General features: G+C 47.3%; 2 protein-coding genes across 2 annotated transcripts in view; both read left to right on the plus strand.

Moving 5' to 3' along the window:
• Positions 1–10,576, plus strand: part of DNAJC8 (DnaJ heat shock protein family (Hsp40) member C8) — a 32,290-nt gene extending 21,714 nt beyond the window's left edge. The window contains exons 4-9 of the mRNA XM_024250691.3: positions 678–744; positions 1,247–1,341; positions 2,898–2,969; positions 5,804–5,895; positions 7,332–7,407; positions 9,763–10,576. Of these exons, the coding sequence (XP_024106459.1) occupies positions 678–744; positions 1,247–1,341; positions 2,898–2,969; positions 5,804–5,895; positions 7,332–7,407; positions 9,763–9,885 (525 nt within the window). The 3' untranslated portion in view covers positions 9,886–10,576. The remainder of the gene's footprint in view (positions 1–677; positions 745–1,246; positions 1,342–2,897; positions 2,970–5,803; positions 5,896–7,331; positions 7,408–9,762) is intronic.
• A 106-nt stretch (positions 10,577–10,682) lies between these two features.
• PTAFR (platelet activating factor receptor) overlaps positions 10,683–24,678 on the plus strand; it is a 53,728-nt gene continuing 39,732 nt past the window's right edge. Inside the window, exon 1 of the mRNA XM_054538913.2 lies at positions 10,683–11,670. The gene's annotated coding sequence lies outside the window, so the exon portion shown is untranslated. The remainder of the gene's footprint in view (positions 11,671–24,678) is intronic.

A 24,678-nucleotide genomic window follows, 5' to 3' on the forward strand; every position in this document is an offset into this window, starting at 1 on the left:
AGTTTCACATTTTGGAGCCTTTTGGATTTTGGGTGCTCAACCTGCATAAGGAACATAATAGGAACTTGATACTTTTCAGTCTCCCTCCTCCCCCAAATTATTACAACATCTTCATAGTGCTAGGCTTCCATTTGTTTTTGTTTTTGTTTTTTCCTGGAGACAGGGTCTCACTTTGTTGCCCAGGCTGGAGTGCAGTGGCACAATCTCAACCTCCCAGGCTCAAGTGATTCTCCCACGTTAGCTTCCTAAATAGCTTGGACTACAGGCGACCACCACCATGTCTGGGTAATTAAAATTTTTTTTTTTTGTAGAGACAGGGTCTTGCTATGTTGCTCAGGCTGGTCTCAAAGTCCTGGGCTTAAGTAATCCTCTCACCTCAGCCTCCCAAAGTGGTGGGATGACAGGTGTGAGCCTCTGTGCCTGGCATGTTTGTTCTCAACTTTGTGATTAAAACCTGAAATGTTTCCTAGTTGTACCTTTACCTTTTGGTGCTTGAATTTTGTTAAAGAGCAATATTTCTGGGCATTTAAAGAGATTTGTTAATTTTTTAAATGCTTTTTGCTAAGAGTCTCTTTTTGCCGTAGGACCTTAGAGCTTTTGGTTGTAACGAGACAGGGCAGGCTGGAAGTTAGTAAATGTTTCTTTTATTGACAACCCCAACTTTTCTCTTATTGTAGTTATCCATCTTGGTGCATCCTGACAAAAATCAAGATGATGCTGACAGAGCACAAAAGGCTTTTGAAGGTATTTGTAAATTTACCTGCTTCTGAGTATTAGATTGTGAATGGCAGAGCCTAACTGTTCCTTGTCCTAGATCAAGCAAAGACTGTTATAGTTTTGTCTTCTGGTCACCAAGAAGCTGTGGTTTTCAGTAGAGCAGTTGCCATTTCAAAGCAGAATGTTGTTGTTTAAGAAGTAGACCTTAACTTTGCTTTGTTAAAACTTTTATATGCCAACAAAGACTGTTATTGCATAGGATCATTTTTTTTCTTTGAACATAAAGAATTTTATCACTGAATTAAATCCAGATGTGGTGTATTTAGCCTTGAGTATATATTTAATTTTTTCCAAGGCTCTCAAGGAAAGTCATTGCTATAGTTGAATGTTTTTTAACTTAGTTTAACGACAGTAAATAATTAAAGTAGGGAATGCTTTAGAGAGCACAAGTCCATTTACACTGCCTGAGTATAGTTCAGACTTTCAGAGGGTGTTTGCAGAAACAGTTAATTTCAATGTTTTGCATTAGCTGTGGACAAAGCTTACAAGTTGCTACTGGATCAGGAGCAAAAGAAGAGGGCCCTGGATGTAATTCAGGCAGGAAAAGAATACGTGGAACACACTGTAAGTATTTATAGTGCTGCTGTGTTTACAGGAAGTATCAGCAAGCCTTGGGCACCTTGTAGGAGGGTACATATTAACATAGTAATGCCTACTGGCACAACCTGTGGCTACTTATGTGCTTTCCACCAGTTTGCTGTGGTGGTCATGAATAGTGTGTGCCTGAAGCTGTAATTCACCCCTAAGAGAAGAACTCAGATGAGGAGTAGCTGGTACACTGCTCCTACCTCTTTCCCTACCAGTTCTGTGTTGGGGAGAAAGGGTTGTTCTCTCCCTCTCATCACATATTGCCACTTACCCCATTCTTAGAGTGGAAACGTGGAGCAGCCTGTGACTCTTGACTCTTGATTTTTATTCTTGTCCCTGTGAAGGGTTTGGAACAAGGCTTGGCAAAGGCTGGCAAGAGGATAGGCGTAAACTTTTTTTAAAATAGGAGGTTTATGTCCATCTTAATAACAGAGTTGGGAAGAACTCAGTTGAAGGAAGTTGAGTTGTAGCTGGTGTTATTTTTGTTTGCTCTTGAGGGCATACATAAGTCTCCCATGTGGTGGGAAATGTCAGTATGGCTTTCCTGAGGTAAGAAAGGTCTTTTAACTTTTTACTTGCTGGGGCAAGAATCCTGAGGCCATTTGTAAGAGCCGTTTCAATTGTGATTGGATGTGACTTTTCACATGAAGAGCTTTGAAATCTGAGACAGAACTTTATAACCATAATAATGAATCCAGTTTCGGTGAGGAAAATGGATAAGAAGAGGAGACAAAGGGCCCATAACTATGTCCTGTGGGTCATGTGTTGGAAATGGCACTTGTAGGCCCTATCCTGGTAGAAATAGGGAAAGTGCCTGACAGTTTCTCCTTAAATCATTGTGGCTTCCTGTGTCTTTTACCTGTAAGAAAGTCATCCTTAGGCTTCCTGACCACAGGGTGGCAGTAGGGCCTTTCTGAGCCTAGAGGGTACTTGGCCTTTGCTGGTATAATAGACTGGTTAGTTCATGGAGTAGTGTCATTCTTGTATGAATGGGTATATTTAATTTTCTTTTAATCTCAGTAGTGGCCAAAGTGATAAAAGTATCAGTTAATATAGTATGTGGTTTAAGGAGATTCCACGGTGAAAATGATCAAGAATGCAGTTATAGAAATGCCAGAAAAACTACTTGGACATAATGCCACAAATTGTGTAGCTTCTTCTAAAACTTGACAAATATATTTGCTTTGCTCTAAAAACATAACCACAAGCCAAGAAAGGTAAATGAGTAGTCTGTTTCAAAGACTTTTTGGATCTGATGAGTTGGGGACAACCTCCCGTTGGTCCCCTTTCATCTTTCATTCTTCCTGGTAGATTGGATTTTAGATGAGATTAGAAAAAGGACTTGCGGTTCCTAATTTTCCTTGATTCCGTTGTTCTTTTGAGGAGGGGGGGAGGGGCTCATTTTTTTTTTTAATGGAAACTTTTTGCTATACCCTTGCCTACAGAAAGTTAAATATATTGTATGTGTACAGCCCAGTGGATATTCTCAAAGCACAGATGCTCGTCTTTTGATGAAAAAAAATTCTTTTTAGGTGAAAGAGCGAAAAAAACAATTAAAGAAGGAAGGAAAACCTACAATTGTAGAGGAGGATGATCCTGAGCTGGTGAGTTAAATATAGGAAAAGCCACTGTATCTTGTGTGATTGAGTCTACGAATTGGTGGGTTACAGAGACAGAAGCCAAAAGAATGATGAATATATGCTATTTCACATTTATTTATTTATTATTTTTGAGACTCAGTTTCACTCTTGTTGCCCAGGCTGGAGGGCAATGGCGCGATCTTGGCTCACTGCAACCTCTGCCTCCTGGGTTCAAGCGATTCTTCTGCCTCAGCCTCCCAAGTAGCTGAGATTACCGGCATGTACCACCATGCCCGGTTAATTTTGTATTTTTAGTAGAGACGGGGTTTCATCATGTTGGCTAGGCTGGTCTTGAATTTTTGACCTCAGGTGATCCACCCGCCTCAGCCTGCCACAGTGTTGGGATTACAGGCATGAGCCACCGTGCGCAGCCTAATTTTTATTTTTTTAAAAGAACATTTTATTTGGCTGGGCGCAGTGGCTCACGCCTGTAATCCCAGAAATTTGGGAGGCCAAGGCGGGCGGATCATGAGGTCAGGAGTTCGAGACCATCCAGGCCAACATGGTGAAACCCCGTCTCTGCTAAAAATACAGAAATTATCTGGGTGTGGTGGCACGTGCCTGTAATCCCAGCTACTTGGGAGGCTGAGGCAGGAGAATCGCTTGAACCCAGGAGGCGGAGGTTGCAGTGAGCCAAGATCGCGCCACTGCACCTCAGCCTGGTGACATAACAAGACTCTGTCTCAAAACAACAACAACAACAAACATTTTATTTGAACTTAAAACATATAAATATACATTTATTTATGTATTTGTTTGAGACAGGGTCTTACTCTGTTGTCCAGGCTAGAGAGCAGTGGTGCGATCTCAGCTCACTGCAACCTCTGCCTCCCAGGTTCAAGTGATTCTCCTGCCTTAGCCTCCTGAGTAGCTGGGATTACAGATGCCCGCCATCAAGCCTGGTTAATTTTTGTATTTTTAGTACAGACGGGATGTCATCATGTTGGTCAGGCTGATCTCAAACTCCTGACCTCAAGTGATCTGCCCGCCTCGGCCTCCCAAAGTGCTGGGATTACAGGCATGGACCTCCGCACCTGGCCCAACTTTTTTCAGTTGTTGTTTTTTTTTTTTTCCTGATTATAAAAGAACACATGCTAATGATAGAAAATTTGGAAAAAGCAGAGAAATATAAAAAATATAAAATCGCAGTGTCTGTCTATCCTGTGTTTGGAACTTTTAAAGATACTGAACTATTCATTACAGACTCCTTTATCCCGTTGATGTTTGTCTTTATTAGGCACTGGGGTTGAAGCATTGCTTTTAGTGAGCAGTGTCTAGCAGGTAACAGGATAAAAGAGAAGTCACAGAGATTTAGGGACTTCTTTATTTTCCTTTCTCTCCATATATCACTCTTTGCTCCAGTGTCTGATTTTAGAATTTAGGCACTATTAAATATGCATGACAGATTACTTTTGTACTTCCATGTCTATTTAAAATACTTTATATCTGGAGGAAAATATTTAAAGGTAGAATAACGTAAGCTGGTTCTTAAGAACTCTTGAAAATAAAGAATTAAAAACTGGTAGGGAGGGCATTGTGATTTCATTAACTTAGTGTGACAGGGGCTGGGTCACTTACCTTCACTTATTTTTTTGTAATTCTTTTTAGCGATAGAGTCTCCCTTTGTCACCCCGGCTGGAATATAGTGGCATGATCTTAATTCACTGCAGTCTTGACTTCCTGGGCTCAAGTGATCCTCCCACCTTAGTGGATATTATACATTCTAATAATAACCTCTGGTGGCTCATACCTATAATCCAAGTACTTTGGGGGCTGAAGTGGGAAGATCTTTTCAGCTTAGGAGTTGAGGCTGCAGTGATCACACCACTGCACTCTAGCCTGGGTGACAGATTGAGACCCAAAATTGTTTCAAAAACAATAATAACAAATAATAATAGCTTCTGTTCCTATCATTGTAAGACTATCATATAATATACTTTTTTAAAAAAGAGATAGAGTCTTGCTCTGTTGTCCAAGCTGGAGTGCAGTGGCATAGTCATGGCTCACTGCAGCCTTGACCTCCTGAGCTCAAGCAATCCTCCCACCTCAGCCTCCTGAGTAGCTGGGACTACAAGTGTGCACCACCACACCTGGATAATGTTTTATTTTTAATATTTTTTGTAGAGATGGGATCTCACTATGTTGCTCAGGGTGGTCTCAAACTCCAGGGCTTAAGTGATCCTCCTGTCTCAGCCTCTTGAAATGCTGGATCTACAGATGTGCACCACCATGCCCTGCTAATTTTTGTTTGTTTGTTTTTGAGACGGAGTTTCCCTCTTGTTGCCCAGGCTGGAGTGCAATGGCATGATCTTGGCTCCCTGCAACTTCCGTCTCCTGGGTTCAAGTGATTCTCCTGCCTCAGCCTCCCGAGTAGCTGGGATTACAGTCATGCACCACCATACCTGGCTGATTTTTGTATTTTTAATAGAGACGGAGTTTCACCATGTTGGCCAGGCTGGTCTTGAATTCCTGACCTCAGGTGATCTCCCCACCTTGGCCTTCCAAAGTGCTGGGATTACAGGTGTGAGCTACCGCGCCTGGCCTGCGCGCTAGTTTAAAAAAAATTTTTTTTGTAGCAATGGAGTTTCACTATGTTGCCAGGCCAGTCAAGCTCTTAGCCTCAAACGATTCTCCTGCCTTGGCCTCCCAAAGTGTTGGAATTACAGATGTGAGCCACTGTGCACAGCCCATGCCAGGTTTTAATCTGCTTTATCTTGGGCTCCAAGTGAAAGTATGTGGTTCAAGTTGCTGGTAAAAATATTTACTCTGATTTTCTTTTGTTCTTGATTTTCTTGCAGTTCAAACAAGCTGTATATAAACAGACAATGAAACTCTTTGCTGAGCTGGAAATTAAAAGGAAAGAGAGAGAAGCCAAAGAGATGCATGAAAGGTACATATCAGTATATTCATTTAAACCATATTTAAATACCTAGATTAACTAACCTTGGTCTTTGGTGATTTTCCTAATGAGGGAATTATATAGTATACCATTTAAGAGACTATAAAAATAGTTACCTAAAAACAGTCAAGCTTTTGAATCACCAGGGTAAGAAGTTTTTTTCTTTGACTTTTGAGAGTTATTGAATAGCTCTGTCCTTAGGGAGTGTATTTTTTATTTATTTTTTTGAGACAGTCTTGCTTTGTAGCCAGGCTGGAATGCAGTGGCGCGATCTCGGCTCACTGCACCCTCCACCTACCAGGTTCTAGCAGTTCCCCTGCCTCAGCCTCCTGAGTAGCTGGGACTACAGGTGTACACCACCATGCCCGGCTAATTTTTTGTATTTTAGTAGAGACGGGGTTTCACCATGTTGGCCAGGATGGTCTCGATCTCCTGACCTCGTGATCCGCCTGCCTTGGCCTTCCAAAGTGTTAGGATTCAGGCATGAGCCACCGCGCGCTGCCAGGGAGTTTATTTATTATCAAAAGCCTTGTTGTGTGTGTTCTTCCTGAAGTCCTGGAGTGAAATAAGCAGTTATTAAGGTCATTGTTACTGAGGCCAGAACCTTTTGTGGGACTAGTGGCTATAGCTTTGGTGAGTGTATAGTACTGTAGTGTCATCAGTAACAAAATGTTTAATGTTCTAAAATATGATTTCTCTTGAACATCAGAAATGTTAGAATTTCGCTTTTGTTGCCCAGGCTGGAGTGCAATGGCGCGATCTTGGCTCACTGCAACCTCCACCTCCCCGGGTTCAGGTGATTCTCCTGCCTGGTTAATTTTTGCATTTTTAGTAGAGACGGGGTTTCACCATGTTGGTCAGGCTGGTCTCAAACTCCTGACCTCACGTGATCCACCTGCCACAGCCTCCCAAAGTGCTGGGGTTACAGGCATGAGCCACTACATCCGGCCGAGTTTTGTTTCTTTATGTATTTTATATTGTTGCTTGGTATGTACCAGTAACTAAAATTTGCTAGTTGAGGTTGTGTGAAATATCTTTGTTTTTGGATAGGGTTTTGTCCAGAGATCTTAAGAACTTTGGCTTTATAATGGTCATTCTGCTGAAATCAGGTGGCCTGTGTTCTTGACATAGCTTTATCACCGAAAGAGCCCAAAACCTCAGATTGCTCTTGGCCGGGCTTTAGTTACTTTATCTGTGTAACAGGGATATTTATGTCTTTCCCCACAGCCATGCCCACAGTCTGATCTGCGTGTTTTAGAATGAGACATTCATGAAAATGCTATGAGCCCTTTCCAGACAGTCATCTTTGTAGACTTCTAGGGAATTGATTTACTATAGATGCTTGCTTCTGTGGGGAGATGCCGCCTTGTATGGTTAATTCAGTCTGTAAGTATCATATAAATACTGTGATGTGATTTTCCTCCTAGGAAACGACAAAGGGAAGAAGAGATTGAAGCTCAAGAAAAAGCCAAACGGGAAAGAGAGTGGCAGAAAAACTTTGAGGTAAATTTCCAAGGTGGCCAGGGATTCTAATTCCAGAATAAGGCAACTTGGTTCCTGTGGCGCTCCCAGGACTGAGTGGGGTAGTCAGAGGGGAGTGGGATATGTGGGGAAGAGTGGGAGTGGTGAAGAATGAGGCTGGTCCTGGCTCAGCCTCCTGTAAGCTCTGTAGCCTTGGCAAGGACAATGAGGATCCCTGAATGGCTTTTTAAAAAATTATTTTTTAAAATTATTGTTTAATTTCTTTTTACAGCACACTAACAGTTTCACCCTGAATGGTTTTTTAGATTATAGTAGGCACAGCTGCCCAGTGGGCTCAAGAAAAATGGATTGCACTTTTAATTTAGGGGGTAAGCATAGAGTATTGTGCTGCTTAGAGATCTGTTAGTAGATGCTGAAGTTCTTGTGCCCCCAATGTCCTGCCTGCAGAGAGAGTTAGAACTTTTGAACTTGACTCTTCTTTGACACCCTGGTTATATGCTTCAGGTGGTTGGCCAGAAGGATTGTGGCAACATTCAGTCTTTTCTTCTATAGGATTTAGGACTCGTGGTTAGGGGCTGGCTAATCAGAGGTGACGACTTTGTTTCTGTTCCACTTCATGTATTGAAAGAGAAAAAATGATAATGAGGTAGAGGTCCTAGTGGCCATCCCTACACAACTGGCTAGGCATTGTACTGGCTTTGGAGCAGCCATCCAAGTTTTGGGGGGCAGCAGAAAGGTGTAGTGGAAAGAGTAGCTGTACTGCTAGTTAGCTATATGGCTTTTAGAAAATCATTTAACCTTTTTGAGCCTCAGTGTTATTTGTGAAGCATTGGTAGCAGTACACACCATAGTCGGCTTTTGGTGAAGATGAGAAATGCCATATGCTGGCCAGGCGTGGTGGCTGAAGCCTGTAATCCCAGCACTTTGGGAGGCCAAGGTGGGCAGATCATGAGGTCAGGAGATCGAGACCATCCTGGCTAACATGGTGAAACCCTGTCTCTACTAAAAAAATACAAAAAATTAGCCAGGTGTGGTGGCTGGCGCCTGTAGTCTCGGCTACTGGGGAGGCTGAGGCAGGAAAATGGTATGAACCCAGGAGGTGGAGCTTGCAGTGAGCTGAGATTGTGCCACTGCACTCCAGCCTGGGTGACAGAGCTGTCTCAAAAAAAAAAAAGAAAGACCGGGTGCGGTGGCTCATGCCTGTATCCCAGCACTTTGGGAGGCCGAGGTGGGCGAATCACGAGGTCAGGAGATCGAAACCATCCTGTCTAACACGGTGAAACCCCGTCTCTACTAAAAATACAAAAAATTAGCTAGGTGTTGGTGGCGGGCGCCTTTAGTCCCAGCTATTCAGGAGGCTGAGGCAGGAGAATGATGTGAACCCGGGAGGCAGAGGTTGTAGTGAGCCCAGATCGCACCACTGCACTCTATCCAGCCTGGGCGACAGAGAGAGACTGCATCTCACAAAAAAAAACAAAAAAAACATATGCTAAACGTCTAGCTTTGAGGTCCCCAACAAATGGGGCCTCAGTGTTGTGATGATTATTACTGATTTCATCCTCCTCTTGCAACCTGTAGCTCATCCTGCTTTCTAGGGGTGCTATGACACTTTCTTGGGCCCTTGGGAGTGGGAAGAAAGCTCTATTCTACTCTTTTTTTTAAGACAGAGTTTTGCCCTTGTTGCTCAGGCTGGAGTGCAATGGCATGATCTCGGCTCACCACAACCTCCGCCTCCCAGGTTCAAGTGATTCTCCTGCCTCAGCCTCCCGAGTAGCTGGGATCACAGGCATGCGCCACCACACCCGGCTAACTTTTTATATTTTTAGTAGAGACGGGGTTTCTCCATGTTGGTCAGGCTGATCTCGAACTCCCAACCTCAGGTGATCCACCTGCTGTGTGAGCCACCATGCCCGGCCTATTCTACTCTTTTTTCTTTTTTTTTTTTTTTTTTTTTTTTGATACGAAGTCTCGCTCTTGTTGTCCAGGCTGGAGTGCAGTGGCATGGTCTGGGCTCACTGCAACCTCTGCCTCCCAGGCTCAAGTGATTATCCTGCCTCAGCCTCCTGAGTAGCTAGGATTACAGGCACCTGCCACCACACCCGGCTAATTTTTGTATTTTTATTAGAGACAGGGTTTCACCATGTTGGCCAGGCTGGTCTTGAACTCCTGACCTCAGGTGATCTGCCTGCCTCGGCTTCCCAAAGTGCTGGGATTATAGGTATGAGCCACTGCACCTGGCCAGCTCTATTCTACTCTTGGGTTATTCCAGAGGACTGAACTGGGCTGGGCTACAGGAGGGTGGGTGGATGGCAGAGTAGGTTTAGGCCTTTCCACTCATTAACTGGTCTCCTCACCTCAAACTTCTTTTCTACTTAGGAAAGTCGAGATGGTCGTGTGGACAGCTGGCGAAACTTCCAAGCCAATACAAAGGGGAAGAAAGAGAAGAAAAATCGGACCTTCCTGAGACCACCGAAAGTAAAAATGGAGCAACGTGAGTGACCACCCAGGGTCACAGGCACAGAACCTTCCCCCTGCTATCTCCCTTCCTGCTTCGAAGGACTCATTCTTTCCTCCCACTTCCGCCCCAACATAGAGTAGTATTTGCTTTTTAGTCCATTTTGTTTTCAATACAATTTAATATTGATCAGAGTAATTCTTTTGTACATTGAAATGAGGGGCTTGGTTTAAAAAAAGACCTTCCCCTCTCCCTGCCCCTAGAACAACCAGGATTAGAAGGTGCCGCCGTTGGTGCTGCCTTCTCTTCCCACAGCCTGTAACTCAGTGTTTTGTACTTCACTGAATTGTGATGGTTAGAAACTTCGTGGATAGTTTGTGGAAATCATCCAATTAAACATACTGCTTAAAATGGTGTTGCTGTGACTTCAGAGACAAGCCTGGAAGGGGCACCTTAGGAAGCCCCTTCACTTCAGTTGCTTGCTTCTGGGTGTGCTCCCTTCGAAGGCCCAGATGAGACAGGGAACACTTGTGGGCACACAGAGCGGCATCTGATGCCCTGTGGTGTTTGGCATGTGCCCCCCATCTATTGACCAATCAGTGTGGCATGAGGCCCACGCCACCCAAACCTTTCACTTTCCAAAGAGCTAGCCGTCCTCCACCCAGTACCATGTCCTAGCCTGTCTGCATTTGTTAGTGGTAATATTCTTTATGTATAATAAATTTTTATACCCAAGCCATTGATGTATTCTTCCTTGTACTCTCCCTTGTGGGTCCCTTGTCTGGCTTGGCCGAACCCCAAAATGCTTTGGGGTTGGACAGACCTGGCTGAACCTTAGTTTCTTCATCTACAAAATGGGAATATAAATTACTGCAGCAGCTTTTAGGGCGGATTTGCCATGGCATATACAAGGTAGCTACCATAGTGCTCCTTGGGTATTGCCAATATCCTATTATTTCTGTGTAAAATGAAGATACTGATTGTTTTGAGGATTAAATGAAGTAATATATGAAAGCGTCCAGCTCATAGTCTATGCTCAGACGTCCTGCTTGCTTTCAGGGACAGAATCAGCCCTCGGGAGGGGCCTAAAGTGAGAAGTGGAAAGGTGACACTTGAAATGTGAAGATACAGGAAACTAGGTGACTCAAAACTAGAGTTTTGCTTTTTGCAGTGTCTTGTAGACGAGTAAACAGGCACAATGACTATGAAAGGCACCATGTCTTTTAGTATCATGAGAAGTGCAACTTTCATTTCTCTGTGGGAGAGGACAGAGGCTTGGGTGTCTTACTGTCCTTCCAAGTACCACTGAGCACATCCAAACCACACATGAAGTAGAGCACAGTGGTGAGTAGGTGGGTGGGTGGGTGTGCCTCTGGCTAAAACTGGACCAAGGCAGGGGGAGAAAACGTTTAGTTGCCCTGCAAAAGTGATACATGCCGTGAGGTAATGCAGTCCTGACTGGGGGACAGTGATTATCTTTTCTAGCCAAGCAGAGCAACCCCATTTCAGTCCAGGATGTGGGTGCACACACCGCTTCCTTAGAGGTTAAGTGGTGGTGGTTCAGTTCAGCTATCTGCAAACTTACCTTTGCCCTCAAGGAGGCTGTGCCAGCAATTAGCTATGGGTGTTAGTTCTCACACTGCTATGAAGAACTACCTGAGACTGGGTAATTTATAAAGAAAAGAGGTTTAATTGACTCATGGTTTCACAGGCTGTACAGGAAGCATGGCTGGGGAGGCCTCAGGAAACTTAACAGTTGTGGCAGAAGGTGAAGAGGAAGGAGGCACGTCTTACATGGCCGGAGCAGGAGGAAGAGAGCGCAGGGAGAGGTGCTGTACACTTTTAAACAACCAGATCTCACTATCACAAGAACAGCAAAGGGGGCGGCCCCTATGATCCAAACATATGGATCATATGACCTCTTACCAGGTCCCTCCTCCAACATGGGGGATTACAATTGGGCATGAGATTTGGGCGGGGACACAAATCCAAATCATATCAGGTATGTTTATTCATTGAACAAATATGCTGGTTTAGAAATAAAATGGTGAACAGTGCAGGACCCCTGTTGCCTGTCTCACAGCTGGGGCACACGGGCAAGGAGACTGTGTCCACCGCTCCGAGAAGGGGGCCTTTGATCTCATTTTTAGCAGCCAGGGAATGTTTCCTGAAGAAAGTGGCCCTTTTAAAAACTGGAACCCAGGGGCTGATGCATCAGTTAGGAGTGTTTTGGCTGCAAGGAATAACTGGCAAAAAGAATTAGAGGAATATTTTACTTCCATAAGTGGAGACAGGTGGTTTCAGGTATTGTTCATGGTGGAATCATTCATTCAGTAATACCTCCAAGGAAACAGGCTCTTACTGTGCTTCTCCGTCCTCTCTGGAGGGTTTGGCATCTCATAGTTGCAAGAAGGTTCTAGCACCACATCTTATAACAACTACCAAACAGAAATAAGTCATCCAGGAAGGAAAATTTTTCCCAGAAGATGTCACTGATTAGAAAATGGGTCACATGGACACCTCTTGGTAAGTTTGGCTGGGAGAGCTGCGAAGAACAGACAGGCAATACACCAAGCCTTACTCCTTGGGATTGGGCACCTGTTTCCAATAAAATAAAGTTGGCAAAGATGAAAGAATGCCTGCTGGAAAGGCCGGGCGGGGTGGCTCACGCCTGTAATCCCAGCACTTTGGGAGGTCAAGGCAGGCGGATCACAAGGTCAGGAGGTCGAGGCCATCCTGTCTAACACGGTGAAACCCCGTCTCTACTAAAAATACAAAAAATTAGCCGGACGTGGTAGCAGGCGCCTGTAGTCCCAGCTACTTGGGAGGCTGAGGCAGGAGAATGGCGTGAACTCAGGATGCAGATCTTGCAGTGAGCCGAGATCGCGCCACTGCACTCCATCCTGGGCGACAGTGAAACTCTGTCTCAAAAAAAAAAGAATGCCTGCTACCTGCTAGAAACAATGAACAGTGTCTGGCACAGAAGGGGTGGGACTTGAGGGAAAGGTGTTTCTGTCAGAGGGAATGGCATGTGCAAAGGCCCAAAGGGTAAGAGAATAGCCCATTCATGGGACTGAACAACATTTGTTATGCCTAGAGCACAGACGTGAGGTGAGATGAGACCAGGGAGATCATAATGGCATATTGAGGAATTTGGGTTTCAGTCAGGACATCCTATTTTCCTAGATGGACCAAAGTCTTCCCACTTCCTTTCTGGCGCATTTTAGTGACAGGCCCACTGGGAAGATCAGTGGTCCCAGCCCATTCTCATAACCCTGCTTGGAGCAATCTCTGTGATGACCTGGCTGGGGAGAGGGGTGTGTGCTGGGCATTGACTTGAGGCAGTACAGTCAAGACTGGCCTCCAGGGTGGGGCTGTGGCTATGGCAGTGCCATCCTCTCCCACCCCTTCATCCATGAATAGGTTAAGGGGAGCTCTCTGGGTAGGGAAGGCTTGCTGGAGGAGTGCCAGCGCCCAGAGAAAAATGAAAGGCTGGATGAGCCACTTTTCTTGTTTTCTGTAAATAATGGAGCAGATAGGCTCCCCAGCTGTGGAGCCAACTGCTGGCATGAGGACCTTTGTGGGCAGAGGTGAGGTGGAAAGAGCCAGCCAGGTATGGGTAGAAACCCGGCATATGGGCCGGTAATATCAGCTCTGAGCCTCAGCATCCTAGTATGTAAAGTGGGAATCGCACCTTTAAAATGAAGTGTAGGCTGGGCGTGGTGGCTCATGCCTGTAATCCGAGCACTTTGAGAGGCCGAGGCAGGCAGATCACTAGAGGTCAGGAGTTTGAGACCACCCTGGCCAACATAGTGAAACCCCATCTCTACTAAAAATATAAAAATTAGCTGGGCACGGTGGTGCAGGCATGGTGGTACGTGCCTGTGTCCCAGCTACTTGGGAAGCTGAGGCAGGAGAATCACGAACCCGGGAGGTGGAGGTTGCAGGCAGTGAGCCAAGATCTTGTGCCACTGCACTCCAGCCTGGGTGACAGAGCGAGACTCCGTCTCAAAAAAGAAAAAAAATATTGTAACCACTGAAAGAAAGCATCAGCTGTTGTTGCCTTCCGCATTCCAGTCACCTGAACCCCCGCACCCTATGGCTGTGGCTTCTTAGCTGCTTCCTGGAGCAGCCACAGCCAGCTTCACTTTCTGGCCCCTCCCGCTTCCCTGGGGACCCAGTGGAAGTAGGAGGAAATGTGTGGGAGGTTGTGGATGGGTCTGGGCCTGCTCTAAGGGTGGAACTCAAGGAAACAGGATTTGCCCCTCTCCATGTCCTTCCCCCTCTCCCCAACCTCAACCTAGCACATCTGGATCATCTGTCCCTTGCTGGAGGTTATCAGTGCTTCTCACCATTAGAACTGGGGGCTCGGAGCTCGGCAAGGGCACTGTGGAATGAGTGCAAAAGGGGCTTGAAGTCACCCACCTCTTTGAGTTTTCTGCTCTGCCATTCATTAGCATTGTGTCTCTGGCAAATCATTTCCCCTTTCTGGACTTTAGCTGCCTCCTCTGGCAAAATGAGGGTAAAAACACCTTCTCCATTCCTGTTTTGCAAATTAGTGAGATTCTGTTCATTATAAAAAGCAAATGGAGGCAAACCTTCCAAATGGAGACAATATGCCTGCATTTGGCATCAGACAGACTGGAGTTTGAATCCTGACTCTACTGTGTGTGTTACTGTGAGGGTTGAGGAGGTCAGGGAAGCCAGGTGCCCAGCACGGTGGGGTGCACAGTGGCCATTCCTCCCTGTCCCACTCCTGCTGGTTGTTCCCTGCTTTAATAAGGGGATGAAAGAGCTGAGGATTGAGGACACCTGGGAAGCTAGTTAAAAAGACATCCTTTTTTTTTTTTGAGACAGGGTCTTTGTTGCCCAGGCTGCAGTGCAGTGGCACGATGATCATGGCTCACTGCTGCCTCAACCTCCCAGGCTCAAACTATCCTGCCTCACTATGTTGCTCAGGCTGGTCTCGAACTCCTGAGCTCAAGCAGTCCTCCCACCTCAACCTCCTACAGTGCTAGGATTATAGGCATAAGCCACCGCACCTGGCCTACAAGGACATTTTCTGATCTCCCTGAAGATTCTGATTCAGGATGGGGTATGTGTGTGTGTGGTGGGGAGACAGACAGCTGGATCTTTAACAAACTCCCAATTTAACCCAGCCAGGGCTGGAGCCATCAGGCAGGGACAGCCAGTCCTCCAAGAGGTGGGGGGTGGGTGGAGCTTAGGGTTCTGTCAGTGATGCCATTATCCTAACCACATACGTGTGGCTTAGCGGGGCTGCCATTTCCCTGGTGGGAGATAGGCAAGCATAGCTAGAAACAGCCTCTGAAGGATTGAACTCCTTGGCTTCCTCCAGAGTCCTTCCAAGCCTGTATTGCTCCATGGGCTGCTACCTTGGAATCGCCTGGGTGCTTGTTAAAATTTCACTTCCTGGCCCCATCACCAGCACTGCTATATCAGAATCTCTTTTTTTTTTTTTTTGAAATGGGGTCTTGCTCTGTCACCCAGGCTGGAGTGCAGTTGTGCGATCATGGCTCACTGCAGCCTCAATCTCCTGGGCCTGAACGATCCTCCTACCTCAGTCTCCCAAATAGCTGGGACTGCAGGTGCGAACCACCATACCTGGCTAATTTTTTTTTTTTTCTTGGTAGAGATGGAGTCTGGATTTGTTGCCCAGGCTGGTCTCGAACTCCTGGTCTCAAGTGATCCTCTGCGGCAGCCTCCCACAATGATGAGATTACAGACATACACCACTACGCCTGGCCTAAACCTTTATTTAATTAATGTATTTTATTTTATTTTTTTTTGAGATGGAGTCTCACTCTTGTCACCCAGGCTGGAGTGCAATAATGCGATCTCAGCTCACTGCAACCTCGGCCTCCTGGGTTCAAGCGATTCTCCTGCCTCAGCCTCCTGAGTAGCTGGGATTACAGGCGCCCACCACCATGCCTGGCTAATTTTTGTATTTTTAGTACAGATGGAGTTTCACCATGTTGACCAGGCTGGTCTTGAACTCCTGACCTCGGGTGATCCACTCACCTCAGCCTCCCAAAGTGCTGGGATTACAGGTGTGAGCCACCCCGCCCGGCTAAACTTTTATTTTTAATAAGTTCTCCAGCTGAGTCTGATGTGGGGAAAGGAGTTGACTCCTAACCCTCACTCGACAGGAGCTTGGGTAAATAAAGTGATTTTCATTTACTGAATTCCTGGTACGTGCCAGTCATCATGCTAAGTGTGAGGTAGGGAGTATGTGTGGCTCTTACAGACTTAGGAAATAGGCTCAGAGAACATTCACTGCAGGGGTCAAGCTGAGGACCAGAGGTGGCAGTTATACCCTCATCTGGCAGATTCTTAGAGCTGGCATTTGAGAATGTCCACCCAGTTCTTCTCTCCCCTGCCATGGCCCAGTTTGCTTTCCTCTGTGGCCTGACACCTCTGCTCCCTGCTAAGCCCAATATTTTGGTTGTGGTAGGGGGCGGTGGGGAGAGGTATTAATAGAAATAGAGTAACTTTCAGTGCAGAACATGCAAAGCTGAAGCACTGGGTGCAGTCCTAGGCTTTTGCTAGAACTCTGGTCCTTTGCCTTGGTCAGACAAGGGACTCCTCAGGGCAAGGGTTTGTCTTCTCCCTCAGCCTGATGGCTATGGGGACAGGGATGGCTTTGTCTCCCTCTCAGCCAGATATGGCTTCAGAAGGCAGAATCTTCTTTTTCCCAGAGGCTGGGCATTTCTGAAGGCAGGTCCGTCTCCCCTTCTGTTGAGGGCACCTGTGGGCAGGGCTTTGTCACACCCATTGTACTGGCCTCCTGTGGGCAAACTGGCTGTGTGTCCCCTCAGGGTGCCTTCTGAAAGCAGCTTTGGGTCCTTTTCATCAACTTGGGGTTCACTGGATTTGGGGCTGTACCCATTGAAGCCCGGGCTCCCGAGGACAGGGCTGTGTCCCCATCTCCCCCAGGCTGGGGGCTCCTGAGGACAGGGCTGTGTCCCCATCTCCCCCAGGCTGGGGGTTCCTGAGGACAGGGCTGTGTCTCCATCTCCCCCAGGTTGGGGGCTCCTGAGGACAGGGCTGTGTCCCCATCTCCCCCAGGCTGGGGGCTCCTGAGGACAGGGCTGTGTCCCCATCTCCCCCAGGCTGGGGGCTCCTGAGGACAGGGCTGTGTCCCCATCTCCCCCCGGCTGGGGGCTCCTGAGGACAGGGCTGTGTCCCCATCTCCCCCAGGCTGGGGGCTCCTGAGGACAGGGCTGTGTCCCCATCTCCCCCAGGCTGGGGGTTCCTGAGGACAGGGCTGTGTCTCCATCTCCCCCAGGTTGGGGGCTCCTGAGGACAGGGCTGTGTCCCCATCTCCCCCAGGCTGGGGGCTCCTGAGGACAGGGCTGTGTCCCCATCTCCCCCAGGCTGGGGGCTCCTGAGGACAGGGCTGTGTCCCCATCTCCCCCAGGCTGGGGGCTCCTGAGGACAGGGCTGTGTCCCCATCTCCCCCAGGCTGGGGGCTCCTGAGGACAGGGCTGTGTCCCCATCTCCCCCCGGCTGGGGGTTCCTGAGGACAGGGCTGTGTCCCCATCTCCCCCAGGCTGGGGGCTCCTGAGGACAGGGCTGTGTCCCCATCTCCCCCCGGCTGGGGGTTCCTGAGGACAGGGCTGTGTCCCCATCTCCCCCAGGCTGGGGGCTCCTGAGGACAGGGCTGTGTCCCCATCTCCCCCAGGTTGGGGGCTCCTGAGTACAGGGCTGTGTCTCCATCTCCCCCAGGCTGGGAGCTCCTGAGGACAGGGCTAAAACCTTCTCTAGGTCAGGGCTCATCTCCCTCTCAGTCAAAGGACCCAGTTCTTCTCTCCCCTGCCAGCCCAAGCCCAGCCCTTCCTCCCAGAGGGGCGCAGCATCGGAGGGGCCCAGCCCAGTATTGTGGGATGAGCTGGTGTGCCTGGCTGGATGTGGGTATTCCCGGTGACCTTGGTGTCGGGGCTCCACCCCAGGAGTTGGCTTCCTGGCCTCAGCTGCCCTGCCCACCCAGCAGAGCCCGGGGGCAGGCCTTTCCTAATCCTTCATCCTGTTGCTGCTCATTGGAGGGTAGAGCAGAGTGAGTCACACACCTGTGCCTGGGCCCGTCCTCTGCCTCCTCTCCACTCATTACCTGCTACCTGAGCTCCCTGAGAAGTCATCCAGGAGCTCCCCGAGAAGCTGTCCAGGAAACATGCTCTCAGGGGCCCCCCATCTGCCTCAGCCTCTTTGTCACTGCCTGGACCACCGTCCCTGCTGTTTCTCAGGTAAGAGGCTGCTGTCCTGAGGGAAGGGCTAAGTTTCAGCCGCTTTGTCTAGCTGCCCTGCAGAATCCCCAAGGCTGCTCAGATTCTGGAAGGGTCCACAGAGCTAGATGATGTCTGATTTCCCTCCTGTTGGCACCCCCTCAAGGACACATGGCCCGTCTTTGTTGCCCACAGACACAGCACAATCCTCTCACCCCTCAGGGCCATTCACACACACTCACCAACAGACACAACATTCCACACACACCACACAAAACACATCCTCGTCACCCACAGAACCCTTTCACAACACACAACAGACCCTCATCATCCACAGATACAACCCATGACCCTCCCTATACACATACACGAATGGGCACCAACGGACAATATTGCCTCACGTGATGCAGATCCTAACCCAAGGGAAAACATCCTTACAGGCACACAACATGCACAACCGCACTGACAGACCCACACCCCAACCCGGAAGACCCTCCACCCACTCACTGCAAACAAACCTACTCCGCAAGGTCTCACAAATATCTTCCCTACACACACACATACACACACACACACACACACACACAGACACACAGCAATGCAACCATCTGTACCTATCACAGAACTCCCCTTCTCCTAGATGCGCCCGCCCTACTGTTCAGTCCGTAGGTCAGTAACCCCATCCCCACTTCTCACCCTCCCGAGCTCATGCACTGGCAGCCAGGCCGCACAGCGGAGCAAGAAGGGCAGAGCTGAGCCAGGGGTCCTAGCTGAGCCAGGGGTCCCAGCCGCACTAAAGAGCATGACAGGAGAAGCTAGCACTCCCAGCTGTCTCAGTGCTGCTTCCTATGGCCCTAGGACTTAGAGCACACTGATAATAAAACACGGGTGGATCACCTGAGGTCAGGAGTTCGAGACCAGCCTGGCCAACATGGTGAAACCTTGTTTCTACTAAAAACACAAAAATTAGCCCGGCATAGTGGCGGGTGCCTGTAATCCCAGCTACTCGGGAGGTTGAGGCAGGAGAATCACTTGAACCCAGGAGGCGAAGGTTACAGTGAGCTGAGATCCCACCACTGCACTCCAGCCTAGGCACAGAGCGAGACTCTGTCTTAAAAACAAACAAAAAAACCCAGCATTTACCACATGCCTCCTGGGAGCCAAACACCATGCTCAAGGCTTTTACAAGCATTATCTTTTTTTTTTTTCGAGACGAAGTTTTGCTCTCATTGCCCAGGCTGGAGTGCAATGGCGTGATCTTGGCTCACTGCGACTTCCACCTCCCAGGTTCAAGCGATTCTCCTGCCTCAGACTTCCAAGTAGCTGGGATTATAGGCATGTGCCATCGTGCCCGTCTAATTTTGTATTTTTGTAGAGATGGGGTTTCTCCATGTTGGTCAGGCTGGTCTCGAACTCCTGACCTCAGGTGATCCACCCGCCTCAGTCTCCCAAAGTGCTGGGATTACAGGCATAAGCCACCGCACCCGGCCACAAGTATTATCTTATGCAGTTGTGTAAAACCTTTATGAAGTAAGTATTATTATCTTCATTTTACAACTATGGAAATAGGCTCAGAGAGGTTAAGAAACTTGCCTAATGTACCACAGCTAAGAGGCTGTAATGGAATTTAAACTTAGGTAAGTCTGGTCCCAGAGTCCACCTTTTTTTAAAAATGTTTTACTATTTATTTATTGAGACATAATCTCACTCTGTCGTCCAGGTTGGAGGGCAGTGGCAGCACGATCTCAGCTCATAGCAGCCTGGACACCCCAGGCTCAAACGATCCTCCCGCCTCAGTCCCTTCATGAGTAACTGGGACCACAGGCATGCACCACCATGACCAGCTAATTTTTATATTTTTTTGTAGAGACAGGGTTTCATCATGTTGCCTAGGCTGTTTTTGAACTCCTGAACTCAAGCGATCCTCTCGCCTTGGCCTCTCAGAGTGCTGGGATTGCAGCAGGCATGAGCTACCACACCTGGTCTCTTACTTCTTTTTTTTTTTTAATTAAAAAAAAAGAGAGAGAGAGAGGTAGCAAATTAGCAAGTTAAAAGTTCAATAGATATAAAAGAGTACATAGAGAAAAGACGCTCTCCTATCCTTGCTCTCCAACCACCCTATCTCCCTCTTGGAGGAAGCCTGAGTTACTCTAGGAGACCTCTCTCTTTCTCTCTCTCTCTCTCTCTCTCTCTGTCTCTGTCTCTCTCTCTCTCCCTCTTCTTTTTTCTTTTTGTAGAGATGAGTTTTCACTATGTTGCCCAGGCCGGTCTCAAACTCCTGGGCTCAAGTGGTCCACCCACCCTGGCCTCCCAAAATGCTTGGACTACAGGCATATACCACTGCGCCCGGCTGGAGACCTTTCTTTTAACCACTGAGTTAGACTCATGACAGTTACATTTCATACCAGTGTCATAGCTTTCTAGGTCTATGAAGAGTGCCCAGGCTCTGTGGGCTTTCCCAGGCCCTCCCCTGCCCAGGCAAAGCCAGCGGCCTCATCTAAGGCTTCTTCCAACTTAAGTCCTCTGCTGCCCTAAACCTCTAGGGACCTCCCTGCCTTTGAATTTCCTGGTCTGGATTGTTCTCCCTGTCAGGCCTCCCCCGCAAGGCCTGGCCACGTCTCTGAGGCTTCCTCTCAGGATACAGTGCATGCCACAGCAACCTGTCTTACAAGATAGGGAGCGGAGCAGGTCTTGCTTTGCTCCCGAGCTGAAGAGGGAGGGCCAGCAGGACTCAGCCCTGAGCAAGGGAGGGAAAGGGTGAGGGAGAGGAAGAGGAAGAGGAGAAGAGAGAGGAGAATGATAGCGGCCAGGTGTGCTTTACCGGCCTAATCCCATTGGGAGGATGGCAGTGCTTCACAGATGAAGACTCTGAGGCTCAGGGAGGCCCAGGGACTTGTCCAAGGTGACACCGTTGTGAAGTGGCAGAGGTGAGATTTAAACTCCCAAAGTTTGAGGAAGGCTGTGAGAGAGAGGGAGAGAGAGCCCAAGAGAGAAGCTGAGGTTGTGGTGAGGAGGAAGAGAAGATTCAGGGCTGTCCATCCCCAGGAGTCTCCCTGGGAACTTGCTGCCTAAGTTACTTTTGGGCTTTCAGAGACCTCTGGTTTTAGAGCTGTCCCCTTCCTCCCGTGACTCTTTATGCTGTTATTTTGCACTATTGTCTATCCTTGGTATTGTCTATACCACCCCTTCTTAACTACTGCGACTTAATGGCAAGCCTGATAGATGATGTGGCATATTCCTGGACTTCTCACTTTCTCATTCTCCAGATTCTCTTTGCCAATCTCAGGCTTATGTATTTATCTTATAGAATACAAGATAAATATAATCTGTAGAAAAATATTACAAAACAGTTGTGTATCCACTGCACTGTTAAATATTACAGATGTAATAGAAGCCTCCTGTGTACCCACACTCATTCCACCCCCTCTTTCCCAGAGGTAATCATATCCTGAATTTGTCTTTATATATGGATGCATGTGTATTGCATTCTCCAGCATAATAATGTGTTAATGTGCTAAGAAATGTTATCTGGCCAGGCGTGGTGGCTCACGCCTGTAATCCCAGCACTCTGAGGCAGGCGGATCACCTGAGGTCGGGAGTTTGAGACCAGCGTGACCAACATGGAGAAACCCCGTCTCTACTAAAAATACAAAATTAGCCAGGCATGGTGGTACATGACCGTAATCCTAGCTACTCGGGAGGCTGAGGCAGGAGAATCGCTTGAACCTGGGAGGTGGAGGTTGTGGTGAGCCGAGATTGCACCACTGCACTCCAGCCTGGGCAACAAACAAGAGCAAAAACTCCATCTCAAAAAAAAAAATAAATGTTATCTGGCCAGGCATGGTGGCTCATGCCTGTAATCCCGGCACTTCGGGAGACGAAGGCAGGCAGGTCACTTGATTCCAGGATTTAGAGACCAGCCTGACCAACATGGTGAAACCCTGTCTCTACAAAATATACAAAAGTTAGCTGGGCACAGTGGTGTGCACCTGTAGTCTCTGCTACTCGGGAGGCTGAGGTGGGAGGATGCCTTGAGCCCAGGAGGTGGAGGTTGCAGTGAGCCGAGATCATGCCACTGCACTCCAGCCTGGAGTGCATGAGCTTGTCTCAAATACATGAGCTTGTCTCAAAAAGTATAATTTGTCTTCTGCAACATGCTTTTTTAGTATCGCATTATGTTTATTTATATTTATTTATTTATTTAAAGATGGAATCTCACTCTGTTGCCCAGGTTGGAGCGCAGGGGCACCATCTCAGCTCACTGTAACCTCCACCTCCTGGGTTCAAGCGATTCTCCTGCCTCAGCCTCATGAGTAGCTGGGACTACAGGCACGCGCCACCATGCCCGGCTAATTTTTGTATTAAAAAGTAGAGACAGGGTTTTACCATATTGAACAGGCTGGTCTCAAACTCCTGACCTCGTGATCTGCCCGCCTCCGTCTCCCAAAGTGCTGAGATTACAGGCATAAGCAACCATGCCCGGCCGCATTATGTTTATTGTCTTTGTTATTATATGCAGCTCTTTTCATTTCAACATATGTACAGGATCACACTGAAGAACCATACAAATGTCTGTTTCCTTATTTCTGTGTTTAATATTTTTGGTAAATACCTAGGAAGAATGTGCACATTTTCAACTTTATTATACAATTATTATTTTTTATTATTTTATTTTTCTTTTAATTGGCACAACATCTGGCAAGCATTGATTATGAAATTAACTTCCAAAATAGTAGTGGCAATTGCATTGTCTTTTGGCAGGGTAATGAGAGTTTCCATCGCTCTGTATCCTCTCCAGTACTTGGAATTGCCAGACTTGAATTTCTTCCATTCAGGTGGGTGGTGATTGTTTTAACTTAGGCTCCTGATTTCCTGAAATGTTGAGTATATTTTTATATTTCTTGGTCATTTGGGCTTTTTCTTCTGTGAATTGCCTATTCCTTTCTTGACTCATTTTTCTATTGGGTTTTTCTTTAGTTGACTTATAAAATTTATATTATGTAATGCCTGAAAATTCTTTGTTACATATGTTGCAAATATCTTCTCCTGATTTATGACTCTTCATCAGTTTTTGGTTTTTGTTTTTTTTTAGATGGAGTTTCGCTCTTGTTGCCCAGGCTGGAGTGCGTGGTGCGATCTCCCGGGTTCCTCCACCTCTAGGATTCAAGGGATTCTCCTGCCTCAGCCTGCTGAATAGCTGGGATTACAGGGGCCTGCCACCATGCCCAGCTAATTTTTTGTATTTTTAGTAGAGACGGGGTTTCACCATGTTGGCCGTGCTGGTCTCGAACTCCTGACCTCAGGTGATCCACCTGCCTTGGGCTCCCAAAGTGCTGGGATACAGGCATGAGCCACCGTGCCCAGCCTGTTTGTTTTTTGAGACAGAGTCCCCCTTTGTCACCCAGGCTGGTGTGCAGTGGCAAAATCTTGGCTCAGTGCAACCTCTGCCTCCTGGGCTCAAGTGATTCTCATGCCTCAGCCTCCTAAGTAGCTGGGATTACAGGCGTGCGCCATCACACCAGGCTAGTTTTTGTATTTTTAGTAGAGACAGGGTCTCGATATGTTGCCCAAGCTGGTCTCGAACTCCTGGGTCAAAGTGATCCGCCCGCCTCATCCTCCCAAAGTGCTGGGGTTACAGGTGTGAGCCGCTGCTCCCGGCCATTTTTATATTTTCAGTAGAGATGAGGTCTTGCTATGTTGCCCAGGCTGGTTTTGAACTCCTGGGCCCAATTGATCCGCCTGCCTCAGCCTCCCAAAGTGCTGGGTTTATAGGTGTGAGCCACTGCACCTGGCTTTCATCAGTTTTACAGTGTCTTTTAATATACATAGTTTTCAAATTTCTATGGTCAAATTTGTCCAGCTTTCCTTTATTATGTGTAATTTCCATGTCTTAATTTAAGAAGTTTTCTTTGCTGGGCATGGTGCCTCACACCTGTAATCCCAGCTCTTTGGGAGACCAAGGTGGACAGATTGCTTGAGGCCAGGAGTTTGAGACCAGCTTGGGCAACATGGCGAAACCCCACTTTACAAAAAATACATGGTGCCTCTATTCCTAGCTACTCAGGAGGCTGAAGTGGGAGGATGGCTTGAGCCCAGAGACAGAGGTTGCAGTGAGCCGAGACTGTACCACTTCACTCCGGCCTGGGTGACGAGCAAGATTCTGTCTTAAAAAAAAAAATTTTTTTTCTCTCACCCCTAGATCATAAAGATATTCAACTCTATTTTCTTCCAAAATTTTGCATATTTTGCTTTTTGCAGGTTGTTATTCCATTTGGAATTTAATTCTGGATATGATGTGGGAGAACTAATATTATTATTTTTCCTTAATGGATAGCTAATAACTTGTGCTATTAGTGGCTATTAGTAGCTAATATCTACTCTTATTGATCTGTAATGGCAACTCTGTCATATGTGTCAAGTTTCCATAGATGAGCTCTCTATTTATGGGGTCTCTGTTTTGTTCCTTTGCTCTGTTTATTCCTCTTCACTTCAGTGAGTAGCCCTTTCCTCATCAGTAAATGGAGGATAGTGTGGGTGGAAGAATACCACAGGGAAAAGAGCATGGGTTTTGGAATCGCTATGATAATATCACTCTTG

The sequence above is a fragment of the Pongo abelii genome, chromosome 1, assembly GCF_028885655.2.
Source record: "Pongo abelii isolate AG06213 chromosome 1, NHGRI_mPonAbe1-v2.0_pri, whole genome shotgun sequence".
NCBI lineage: Eukaryota > Metazoa > Chordata > Mammalia > Primates > Hominidae > Pongo > Pongo abelii.